At 38.8% G+C, this 13,458-nt stretch overlaps 1 protein-coding gene across 1 annotated transcript in view; it reads left to right on the plus strand.

Moving 5' to 3' along the window:
* The window catches only part of LOC127665603 (probable ubiquitin-conjugating enzyme E2 C), a 189,409-nt gene that overhangs the window by 99,429 nt on the left and 76,522 nt on the right, over positions 1 to 13,458 (plus strand). Inside the window, exon 6 of the mRNA XM_052158093.1 lies at positions 11,709 to 11,771. Coding sequence (XP_052014053.1) covers positions 11,709 to 11,771 — 63 coding nt within the window. The remainder of the gene's footprint in view (positions 1 to 11,708; positions 11,772 to 13,458) is intronic.

A 13,458-nucleotide genomic window follows, 5' to 3' on the forward strand; every position in this document is an offset into this window, starting at 1 on the left:
ATCAAAAGAGACTCTGAGGGACACTTCTTGCTGGTCAAAGGAAAAATACAACAAGAAGAACTCTCAATCCTGAACATCTATGCTCCAAATGCAAGGGCACCCTCTTTCATAAAAGAAACTTTATTAAAACTCAAAGCACACATTGCACCTAACACAATAATTGTTGGTGACTTCAACACTGCACTTTCCTCAATGGACCGATCAGGAAAACAGAAACTAAACAAGGACACAATGAAACTAATTGAAGCTTTGGACCAATTAGATTTAACTGATATATATAGAACATTCTATCCTAAAACAAAAGAATATACCTTTTTTTCAGCACCTCATGGTACCTTCTCCAAAATCGACCATATAATTGGTCACAAGACAGACCTCAACAAATATAAAAAGATAGAACTAATCCCATGCCTCCTATCTGATCACTATGGAATAAAAGTGGTCTTCAATAGCAACAGAAACAACAGAAAACCCACAAACACGTGGAGATTGAACAATACTCTACTCAATGACACCTTGGTCAAGGAAGAAATAAAGAAAGAAATTAAAGACTTTTTAGAACACAATGAAAATGAAAACACAACATACCCAAATCTATGGGACACAATGAAAGCAGTGCTAAGAGGAAAACTCATAGCCCTGAGTGCCTCCAAAAAGAAAATGGAGAGAGCATACATTACCAACTTAATGACACACCTGAAAGCCCTAGAACAAAAAGAAGCTATTTCACCCAGGAGGAGTAGAAGGCAGGAAATCATCAAACTCAGGGCCGAAATCAATCAAGTAGAAACAAAGAGAACCATACAAAAAATCAACAAAACTAGGAGCTGGTTCTTTGAGAAAATCAACAAGATAGATAAACCCTTAGCCAGACTGACCAAAGGGCACAGAGAAAGTATCCAAATTAACAAACTTAGAAATGAAAAGGGAGACATAACAACGGAAACTGAGGAAATCCAAAAAATCATCAGATCCTACTACAAGAGCCTGTACTCAACACAACTGGAGAATCTGGAGGAAATGGACAATTTCCTTGACAGATACCAAATACCAAAATTAAATCAGGACCAACTAGACCATCTAAACAGTCCCATAAAGCCTAAAGAAATAGAAGGAGTCATAGAAAGTCTTCCAACCAAAAAAAGCACAGGACCAGATGGTTTCAGTGCAGAATTCTACCAGACCTTCAAAGAAGAGTTAACACCAATACTCTTCAAACTATTCCACAAAATAGAAACAGAAGGAACACTACCCAATTCCTTCTACGAAGCCACAATTACGCTGATACCAAAGCCACACAAAGATCCAACAAAGAAAGAGAACTTCAGACCAATTTCCCTTATGAACATCGATGCAAAAATACTCAACAAAATTCTTGCCAACCGAATCCAAGAACACATCAAAACGATCATCCACCATGATCAAGTAGGCTTTATCCCGGGAATGCAGGGTTGGTTCAATATACGGAAATCCATCAATACAATCCACTACATAAACAAACTCAAAGAACAAAATCATATGGTCATTTCATTGGATGCTGAAAAAGCATTTGACAAAATTCAGCATCCTTTCATGCTTAAAGTCTTGGAGAGAACAGGAATTCAAGGCCCATACCTAAACATAGTAAAAGCAATATACAGCAAACCGGTAGCCAGCATCAAACTAAACGGAGAGAAACTTGAAGCAATCCCACTGAAATCAGGGACCAGACAAGGCTGCCCCCTTTCTCCTTATCTTTTCAATATTGTACTTGAGGTACTAGCTCGGGCAATTCGACAACATAAGGAGGTCAAAGGGATACAAATTGGAAAGGAGGAAGTCAAACTATCATTATTTGCAGACGACATGATCGTCTACCTAAGTGACCCAAAGAACTCCACTAGAGAGCTCCTACAGCTGATAAACAACTTCAGCAAAGTGGCAGGTTACAAAATCAACTCAAGCAAATCAGTGGCCTTCCTATACTCAAAGGATAAGCAGGCTGAGAAAGAAATTAGGGAAATGACCCCCTTCACAATAGCCACAAACAGTATAAAGTATCTTGGGGTGACTCTTACCAAACATGCGAAAGATCTGTATGGCAAGAACTTCAAGACTCTGAAGAAGGAAATGGAAGAAGACCTCAAAAAATGGGAAAACCTCCCATGCTCATGGATCGGTAGAATCAATATAGTTAAAATGGCCATTTTGCCTAAAGCACTATACAGATTCAATGCAATACCCATCAAAATCCCAACTCAATTCTTCACAGAGTTAGAAAGAGCAATTATCAAATTCATCTGGAACAACAAAAAACCCAGGATAGCTAAAACTATTCTCAGCAACAAAAGAAAATCTGGGGGAATCAGTATCCCTGACCTCAAGCAATACTACAGAGCAATAGTGTTAAAAACTGCATGGTATTGGTACAGTGACAGGCAGGAGGATCAATGGAACAGGATTGAAGATCCAGAAATGAACCCACACACCTATGGCCACTTGATCCTCGACAAAGAGGCTGAAAACATCCAATGGAAAAAAGATAGCCTTTTCAACAAATGGTGCTGGTTCAACTGGAGGTCAGCATGCAGAAGAATGCGAATTGATCCATCCTTGTCTCCTTGTACTAAGCTCAAATCCAAATGGATCAAGGACCTCCACATAAAGCCAGACACTCTGAAGCTAATAGAAAAGAAACTGGGGAAGACCCTTGAGGACATCGGTACAGGGAGAAAGTTTCTGAACAGAACACCAATAGCGTATGCTCTAAGAGCAAGAATTGACAAATGGGACCTCATAAGGTTACAGAGTTTCTGTAAGGCAAAGGACACCGTCAAGAGGACAGATCGGCAACCAACAAATTGGGAAAAGATCTTCACCAATCCTACATCAGATAGAGGGCTAATATCCAATATATATAAAGAACTCAAGAAGTTAGACTCCAGAAAACCGAACAACCCTATTAAAAAATGGGGTACAGAGTTAAACAAAGAATTCTCACCTGAAGAACTTCGGATGGCGGAGAAGCATCTTAAAAAATGCTCCACTTCATTAGTCATTAGGGAAATGCAAATCAAAACAACCCTAAGATTTCATCTTACACCAGTCAGAATGGCTAAGATTAAAAATTCAGGAGACAGCAGGTGTTGGAGAGGGTGCGGAGAAAGAGGAACACTCCTCCACTGCTGGTGGGGTTGCAAATTGGTACAACCACTCTGGAAAGCAGTCTGGCGGTTCCTCCGAAAACTGGGCACCTCACTTCCAGAAGATCCTGCTATACCACTCCTGGGCATATACCCAGAGGATTCCCCACCATGTAATAAGGATACATGCTCTACTATGTTCATAGCAGCCCTATTTATAATTGCCAGATGCTGGAAAGAACCCAGGTATCCCTCAACAGAAGAGTGGATACAAAAAATGTGGTATATCTACACAATGGAGTACTATTCAGCCATTAGAAACAATGAATTCATGAAATTCTTAGGCAAATGGATGGAGCTAGAGAACATCATACTAAGTGAGGTAACCCAGACTCAAAAGGTGAATCATGGTATGCACTCACTAATAAGTGGTTATTAACCTAGAAAACTGGAATACCCAAAACATAATCCACACATCAAATGAGATACAAGAAGAAAGCAGGAGTGGTCCCTGGTTCTGGAAAGACTCAGTGAAACAGTATTTGGCAAAACCAGAACGGGGAACTGGGAAGGGGTGGGAGGGAGGACAGGGGAAGAGAAGGGGGCTTACGGGACTTTCGGGGAGTGGGGGGGGGGCTAGAAAAGGGGAAATCATTTGAAATGTAAATAAATTATATCAAATAAAAAAAAAGACAAAAAAAAAAAAAAAAAAAAAAAAAAAAAAAAAAAAAAAAAAAAAAAAAAAAAAAAAGAAATCTGACTGCCTCTGCCTCCCAGAGTGTTGGGATTACAGCCATGCGCCACCACCGCCTGGCTGAGGCCTTTTTTTTACTTTCAAAAAATAAAAATTAAAAATTACTATTGTCTCTGCATTCTTTGAATGGTTGTTATAGGAAAGAGAAATAAAGGCTAAGTATTTTTGTGAGCATTTCCTGGTATCTACTTGTTTATTAAAAGTTGGTTTTGTTGCCGGGTGGTGGTGGTGCACGCCTGTAATCCCAGCACTCTGGTAGACAGAGGCAGGCGGATTTCTGAGTTTCAGGCCAGCCTGGTCTACAGAGTGAGTTCCAGGACAGCTGGAGCTACACAGAGAAACCCTGTCTCGAAAAACAAAAAAACAAAACAAATAAACAAACAAAATCCAACATGCCTTCATGATCAAAATTCTATGGTCAATAGTACTAGAAAAAGCATATGTCAAACCCAAAAAAAAAGAAAAACAAAAGGCCAGGCGGTGGGCGCACGCCTGTAATCCCAGCACTCTGGGAGGCAGAGGCAGGCGGATTTCTGAGTTTGAGGCCAGCCTGGTCTACAGAGTGAATTCCAGGACAGCCAGGGCTATACAGAGAAACCCAGTCTTGGGGGTGGGGGTGGGGAACCAAAACCCAAAAACCAACCAAACAACAACAACAAAAAGCATATGTGTGTAAATTAAAAAGCAGAACCCTTTCTGCTTTGCTTTGTCTGGCCTCAAAATAGTGTTTCTCTTTGTGTAGGCCCTGCAGGCCTGGCCTGGAACTTGCTCTGTCAACTTGGCTAGCCTCAAACTCACAGTCAGAGAGTTTTTCACTTAAGCCACCAGAAAGAAGTCACAGCCACATGTTTTTCTCCTGCTTTTTGTCTATTTCTTTTAAGTGCCAGATGAACCAAACCTTTTAAAAGTTTTTTTTTTTAATCAAAATGCATAACAATAGCTGGGCTTCAGAGTGCATTGCAGGATAGCCAGGGCTAGCTACACAAAGAAACCCTGTCTCGAAAAATCCAAAAAAAAGTAAGCAAGAAGGCAAGCAAGCAAACAAACAAACAAACAAGGAAGGAAGGAAGGAAAGAAAGAAAGAAAGAAAGAAAGAAAGAAAGAAAGAAAGAAAGAAAGAAAGAAAGAAAGAAAGAAATTAAACTGATTACAAATGTTCCTTCTCTGCATATCCAACCACTCCCAGATATTAACATTTTACAAATGTGTTCTTTTTTTTTTTTTTTTTTTTTGATTTGATTTTTTCGAGGCAGGGTTTCTCTGTGTAGTCCTGGCTGTCCTGGAACTCACTCTGTATACCAGGCTGGCCTCGAACTCAAAAATCCACCTGCCTCTGCCTCCCAGAGTGCTGGGATTACAGGCGTGCACCACCACCGCCCGGCTCTACAAATGTGTTCTTGATATTGAATTAACAAAACTTCCTTTAAGAATAGAGGATTTCGCCGGGCAGTGGTGGTACATACCTGTAGTCCTAGCACTCTGAGAGGCAGAGACATGAGTATTTCTGAGTTTGAGGCCAGCCTGGTCTACAGAGTGAGTTCCAGGACAGCCAGGTCTATACAGAAAAACTCTGTCTCGAAAATTCAAAAAAAAAAAAGATTAGAGGAATTTGATCCTCTGTACTAGGGAGGGTAAAACTAAAGAATATGGTAGGCATTTTGCCTATGGTATCTGTTCATATGTAGTCACAGGTGATTGTGAGCCCCTATAAAGGTACTAGATACAAATCCTTTTTTTTTTAAACAATCATTCAGTACTCTAAATTGTGGAGCCAGTGGGACATTTCTCTAGCCCATGAAGGGATTTTTGTGTGTGTGTGTTTGTGGGTGTGTTTGTGTGTATCTGTCTGTGTTGTTTTCTTTAAGTGTATAGAATGATAGTAGACTGTAGAGTTGGTTAGGTTCAACTCTTGTTTCCTTTTTTTTTTTTTTTTTTTTTTTTTTTGGTTGATTGAGACAGGGTTTCTATGTATAGTCCTGACTGTCCTGGAACTCACTCTGTAGACCAGGCTGGCCTCAAAAATCTACCTGCCTCTGCCTCCCAGAGTGCTGGGATTACAGGTGTGTACCACCACTGCCCTGCTCCCTGATGACTTTGAACTTAGAGATTTCCCTGTCAAAATCTTCTGGGATTCATAGCCACTGTGTCTCAAGATCTCTAAGCCAAGATCCAGGTCAGAGTTCATTCCAGATATAGTCAAGTTGACCACCAGGGATAGCCACTACATGGAATATAGTTGGTCTTGCCAGTTGCTTCTTGCCAGTTACTTCAGTCCACTTCACAGATAAACTAAAGTGAGGTGGGGTTTAATTTCTGGAAAACTTGATTTGTTTACTTCTAGTTTGTTCTTATTTCTGAGATACTAACCCCTTATATAGAGATCAGAATATTTGGAAGATTTGTAGACTGCAGTCCTCATTCTTTTAGTATGGTGTTTGTTAAAAACATGGCTACTTTTCAGCCACTCCTCTGGACTTGACAGATTGGTCTCAGAGTGGAAAGAACCCCATTTGGGGGAGAAGTAGCAGATCTTTGTAAATTTTGTTCTCTTCTGATACTTGACTAATTTCCATTACTTGGGAGGTGTCTTTGGTTGGGACAATTTTGTATAGAAAACAGTTTTAGTTTCTTGTGGGCTTTGCTTGGTGGTGTTTTTTCTTCAATATAGACACCAAGCTCACAGCCTCTTGAAAGACAGGCAAGTACTGCACTCCTGATCCATATCTATAGTCTAAGCATCTATCTGAGTATCAGACCTGTCTACCCTCCTTATTACACCATCAATAAGGATTTTCTCACTGGCTTTTCACAGCAGAAACCTTGGTGAGCATAGGTGCTCTTAAATGAGCAATCAAATGAATTACTATTTTTAATTTTTTATGTATGTATGTATGTATGTATGTATGTATGTATTTATTCATTCAGAACAGATACTGTTTCTGTAGCCTAGCCTGGTCCTGAGCTCATTATGCAAATGAAGCTGTCCTTGAACTCCTGATTCTCCTCATTCTACCTCCCAGACACTGAAATTATATGTGTAATACCCCATACCTGGCTTTAAATTTGAAGATATATTTTATTATCTGTAGAGAAATCGCATGAGGAGATTGCTCGCAGCTTGCTAGTTTCCAGGCAACCTAGGGTCTTTGTCATTCTCAGCCGACCAAGACAGAGGAGACACTTCCTCACGCAGAGAACCTGATGTTCTCCCAAGCAAGCTGCAAACCTGAGGAAGCGACCTTCCTGTTCCCCTTCCCATGAGAAAGTAACTTTGCTTATAGTTTAATAGACATCATGATGGGCAGCAATGCAGCAAGCAGCAGGCGTGGCAGCTGGAGTAGAATGCAGAGAGCTCACATCTGCAGGCACAAAGTGTGAAGCAGAGAAAGCAGACTGAATATGGCAACAGTCTTTAACCTCTCAATGCTGACCTCTGGGGACTCACTTCCTCCAGCAAGGCCGCATCTGTTAATTCCTTCCAAGGAGCACCACCAGCTAAGTGTCCAAATATCTGAGTCTGTGGGGGACATTCTTATTCAGTTACATTAATGACTATGACATACACATTAGCAGAATTCTCAAGTCATTTGCTTTTAAAAGTAGGTGTATAGATTCAGAGTTTCTTGGAAACAGTAATTTTCTAATAGGAATTTCTCTGACTCTTAAGGGATAAAGTCTTCAGGACTGGTAAATAAGCTACTTAAGGAGAATTTGAGAGAAACACATGGCAGTTCTGGGCTTGTAATGAATACACCATTGAACACCCTCACACCTGCCTGGAGCAAAATTGAAAGCAAAACTCTTCTGTTCACAGAATTAGTAATTTATTCTCAGGGCCTTTTCCATATGCCCCTAAAACATTTAAATTTTCTTTTTTACTCCTATGACTTAGCTGACAACTTCTGTGTGTCTTTAGCCATATTTCATGTATATAATATGTCATTAATACAAATTTCAGAAAGAGAAACCAAATCAAAGGTCATTTCAAAAACTAAAGAGTCATGTGTGTGGATAAAATATGTTTTAAGTGTTAAAGATTCTTATAAATCTTACAAAAGCTAATTTGATTTTAATAGGGTATTTAATGCTTCATATAATAATCTTTGATATAAACATGCATAATTACCAAAAGCAGTGTAAATATTGTATTAATTTATGAAATGTAATGCAGTGATAGTCTAAGTTGTGGCTAGAAAAATTTGACTTTCTGCCTCTTTTGGTCTAATAATGAGCTTACTAGTTAGTCCCTAAGACTGAAGCTAGAGACGTGTCAGTGTTTGGTAATCCTGGTGTTGTATGGTACAGTTTAGTTCTGCCAGTGTTTTCTGTCCTCTGGCCCCCTCTTCCCTTATCTGCCCTCATGGCTCTGCTCTTGTCTGCCTCTACCCAGTCTGCAGGTCCTCACCCCTCTGCTATCTCCCAGTAAACCTCCTCACACCTGATCTCTTGCATGTAGTAATTTCTCAAGAGCACATCTTGGCATGGGTGTGCAGTAATACCCCCTTGCTGTATTATATTTCAGCTTCATGTATTACATATTTTATCCTGATAATCAGTCCCTTGTGCTGTGTTCTTTTAATGAACTTCTCACGGGGTGCAGTTTGTATGGCAGGTGTGTTATACTGTGTGTGTTTTCTTGATTGGCTAGTATGACCTAGTTTAAGAGCCATTTTCTGTCAGATGATGAAGGATGTTAGCATTCTGTCCAAACTCCATCCCATCGTTACCTGGCAATAGCCAGGTAGGCCTGACCCACTATAAAAGAGCCTGGTTGCCCCCTCTTTGCTCTCTTGCCCTCTTGGTCTCTTGCTCCTCCCTTGCTCTTTTCCTGCTTCCCTTTTTCTCTTCTCTCATTGCCTTCCCCCCTCTCTCTCCACGTGCCATGGTTGGCCTCTACATCTCTACTCTACTTCTCTAGTGTCTCTTTCTCTGCCTCTACCACCCTCTTAACTCCCCTCCCCATGCCCTTAATAAACTCTATTCTATACTATACCATCATGTGGCTGGTCCTCAGGGGGAAGGGATGCCTTGGCATGGGCCTGCTGAGGCACCCCATTCTCCCATACCTCACCACATCACCATAGAACATATCCCCTCCTCTCTGTATCTTTCTACAAACACTCCAAAGGGAATATTTTAGTAGATTGTTTAACTAAGTAGTGGTAACAAGTAAGTGACTGTTAATTTGATTTATTGATGTTTTATGCAAAGTGAATGTTAAGTTCTGTTATTCAGGAGGGCATGGATTCATTCTCTATAGACCTCACTCAGCCAGTTGAAAGGTTGAAATGTGTTTAAATATGAGGCTTAAACTGTAGGGAGGAAGTTCTCTGGACAGATTGTACTGATAAAGCATCCTGAAAATAATGCATTTGACAAAATTTACTTGGCATTAATCTTTTGTCTTCCGTTAATTGGACATTTGAATTTTCAAATTTCCCATTTCCCTTGATAAATATCAACGAAGAGTACATTATTATATAAAATTGACTTAATTTTTTCTACCCACCACGAGGCAGGGCTGTTGGAGGAAGCAATCTGAGAATGATGACTGGGAAAATGGGTGTGTTTAATGAATAAAGACAGTTACATGTCTAGATAATTATTTTCTTTTTAGTTTATGATATGGTTTCAGGTATGATGTGACTTTATACACCAACTCTGTGTTTTCAGTGTTCATAAACTGTAACCCTTAAAGTTCACTTTACTGTCAAGAATTTTGTCCTGAGGAAGTAGATATTTTGCATAGAACAATTTAACGTATTTTAGTTTATCTCAGCATTGCTGGTAATACTGAGAATTAGGAACATTGCACAAGTATCTAGTACATAGTGTCATCTGTTTCTCTGGGCTATGACTCTTAATGTATGTGATTATTAGCACTCTTTAGTCCTTAGCAGTCCTTAGCAGTCTTTAGTCCTTGTTATAGAGACAAAAGCTAGAGCTACATTTTCATTAGTATAGTATTGTACTGTTGTCTCTGTGATGACTGAAACTAACTATTAGGGACAGGTTTGTTGAGTTAAAACTAAGTACTAATCAATCAAAATATTTGCTATGCTTAATGAGGGTAGATCATAATGTTTATAATTACAAGTTTTGCTGGTAAAGTGTTACTTCAGAGTCTATCCTAGTACAGGTTTTAGAGTTAGTCTCTAGAAAATGCAAAATTTTCTTCAATGTACCTTGGCAACTTTAATTTCTAGACTTCGGTCACATATACTCTGAGAAACAAAAAATTGTTTAAAAATATCATTGCTTTTTATAATCACTAGTTAAGAAACTCCTTAATTCTCTGTAGCACCTTATTCATGTGGAAGGAAATGAATGAGAAAACAATTGCAGTAATAACTATTTATTTCTTAATATTTGGTCTTATTATTTGGTATGTTTGTTTCCCTCTGGTGTTGGATTTAGAAAATTGTGGTTCTTTTATTATTAGTTTTTTATTAGTATTTATTATTGGCCTTTTTATTAGTCTTTACTAGTATTTATTATTGGTCTTTAATTAGTAGGGAGGGGCTGACCACACAAAGATCCTTGGCTTTTGTGTTTTTTTGCCCTCTGGATCTTTTGTCTGGCCTATAGCCTTCAGCATGTGTGTTGATATTAGGCAGCCTGCAGTGTAAGCATTTGGGAGAGCTGGTTTGTCTGTCCTGTGCCCTGTTTAGAAGTGTGGTGGGGGGATATTGGAAATTCGAAAGCTGCAGGGGAAGTTTGGCTTGCAGCTGAAATGCCTAGATCAGTCTGCTGTGTCTGTGAAGAAAGCTCTGGAAAGATAGCTGTTGTTGTTCAATTGCTGATCTTCAGCTGTGAATGTTGCTTTTCAGGCAGCATTGATTTTGTGTCCTTGAGTTTTTCTCAGGCTCAGGGAACCCCAACTGTGCTGTGACATTGGCGCCACCTTGTGGTCCAGCTCAGGGCTGCGTTGTTACCTCTGGTTGTTTAGGATATAGGGGGCTGGATTTTCCTCTCAATTTAGTTCAGTTCTAAGCTGGATATAAGGTGCACGAATTTGTTGCTAAAATTTCCAACCCTTATAGCCCATATAAATGACACGTAATCCAAATATTTTAATTATAAGTCATATGTCTTCATTGGCAAAATACTTACTTCCCAATCACTAAGATTTGTGCTTTCTCCCATCCATGTGGTCCATAGTGGCTTCCTCCTCTTCCTTCTCTTTTTCTTCCTCTACCTGCTCCCCCTTTTGAACCTCCAATCCCACCTTTCCCCTCCACTACTCAATCATAGACTCTAACCTTTGATTGACCAATTAAAATAGAGAGAAGGTTCACATGGCATCACCTAAGTACATGATGGTCTGCTTGTGTGGTCTGACTCTTTAATACAAATCCAAATAGTGTTAGTTATTTAAATGTGTGTTTTACTATATTTCTTACACAGCTGTTTTCCAAATATGCCTTTGTCTAGTCTGCTGTAGCAGCATAGACATGTTTTGTTAACAGTGTATTTTCTTGCCAGTAATACATGCATATTTGTTTGTCAGATATGCTACTATTGATATCTAGAGTCATAATGGTTCAACACTAAAGCTAACTGTCAGAATTTTGTTTTGGTTTTGAGTCAGGGTTTTCTGTATAGCCCTGACTGTCCTGGAACTCACTTTGTAGACCAGGTTACCCTCGAACTCACAGAGATATGCCTGCCCTCAGTCTCTGAGTGCTGTGGTTTAAGTCCTGCACCTGGCTTGATTTTTTTTAAATACATCATTTTGTTGACTTCTGGGTGTTTGGTGATACCTAGTAAATTTGCACTTTAAATATATTTAAGTGGATCTTCACTTCCTGCTCAATCCTTTATCTTAACAGGCAAGCTTCCTCTGATTTGGAACAAAATAAAAACAGGCTGGTCTTCCCTTGTACCTGACACAGGTAGGTACTAAAATTGTTTTCTTCAAAACAGTTCTATTTGATGCTTTCATTCTGATGTTCTTACTGGTATTCTAATGATTCCAAACTTCTTAATATAAAAATCCTCTAGGAATGTTAGGTTATACAAGTTACAGTAACTATAACTGAAAACTTTGCTACTATGTTTCCCATTAAACTTAACTGTGTCTACCTCAAAATGTCAGGTCATTTCAGTGCTGTATGCACTGGGATTCCAAGCTTTCCTTCTTCATGGGGACTTTATAAACAGCTGAATTTATGAGCTGTATAAACGTGACATTTTATATTCCATTCCTAATCTCCTGTGAGAATGATGCTGACTGGTAACGGTAATTGAGATTTTCTAGAAGGCTGTTTCAATAATGCACTCTTAAAAATTAAAATTGAAATAGAACTGTTGTAACTATGTGGTAAACTTAGGGAGATTGTTTTAACATCTATGTAGATTGTCTCATTTGTGTGTGTGGCTAACACTTGTCATCCCAATCCAACAGGAAGCTGTTTTGTGATAGTTGTTACTTAAACTAGATTCTGGTTCAGTTATTTTGACAAAGGTTTTGGTCTCTTTTTTTTGTGGGCAAAAAGTAAGGTTCAAGATTATATGATAGTAATCTTTATAACTGTGGAAAGGGAGGCATAAAGAGGGAGATGCTAATGGGGTTTTAGAAAGTTGCAGGGTCTTTCTATGTGAATGTTTGTTGCTCTTATGTTATTTGTTTGTATATCTAAATAGGCTTTTAGCCAGTAGTTTGGAATATTTCATAATAATGCCATCTGTTATTTGTTTCTTGTTTTTTTTTTTTAACCAAAGGTCACTTGATCTTGAAAGCTTTAGAATACTATTATGAGTTAGGTCAATGAATGGGAGTAAATTTTTAAATTTATATGTTGTAAGAAACCATGTGATAGGCATTTTATTTAAATCTTCTGTGCCCCTTAAATATTTAACATTTTTTAGGTTGTTTACCTTCTGTTTCATAGTACTTTGAACAGTAGAATTGTGATTGTTGTTTGCCTTACATATTCAAGGCCCTGAGTTTGATACCTTGTTCTACAAAAGAAAGATCGTGATTAGTGAAATTTACATAGAGAATGGCAAGAGTTTGATTTAATGTAGCCTGGATCTGAGTCCTTGCTCTGCCACTTTCTGTGACAGGAGCATGCATGGGTGTTTGCCTTTCTTGCCTATTTCCTCTCTGCAAGAGGAACGACAGGAATCAGTGATGCCCAGCATACATCTGCTTAAAAGCAGCAGGGAGAAAGGTTCAGTGCCTTGCACCTAGTGGGACTAGACAATCGCCTCACAGTTAGTACGTGAAGTGGCTCAGTTGTTCGGGAGTAAGTTTTTTATTTTGTTTTGTTTTGTTGTTTAAAGCTGATACGCAAGCATATTCTTTGAAATCAGAACTTCTTATAAGCTTAGAAAGTTCTTAGAGTTTAGATTCTTAGATTTAGGACCTGTACTATTATATTTTGGAACACCATGAGGGGTATTTGTAATAAAATTATTATAAAGTAATATTATCCTAATAGTTGGATTATAATAATCCTTATAAACAATCTCTGGTTTTTCTAAGTCAGTAATTGTCCTTACGAGATAATATTAACTTTCAGCTCCATAAATGCAATAAACGTGCTGCAGAACTAGTAACATCTAATGGTGAAAGAA

Source organism: Apodemus sylvaticus, chromosome 15, assembly GCF_947179515.1.
Source record: "Apodemus sylvaticus chromosome 15, mApoSyl1.1, whole genome shotgun sequence".
Taxonomy (NCBI): Eukaryota; Metazoa; Chordata; class Mammalia; order Rodentia; family Muridae; genus Apodemus; species Apodemus sylvaticus.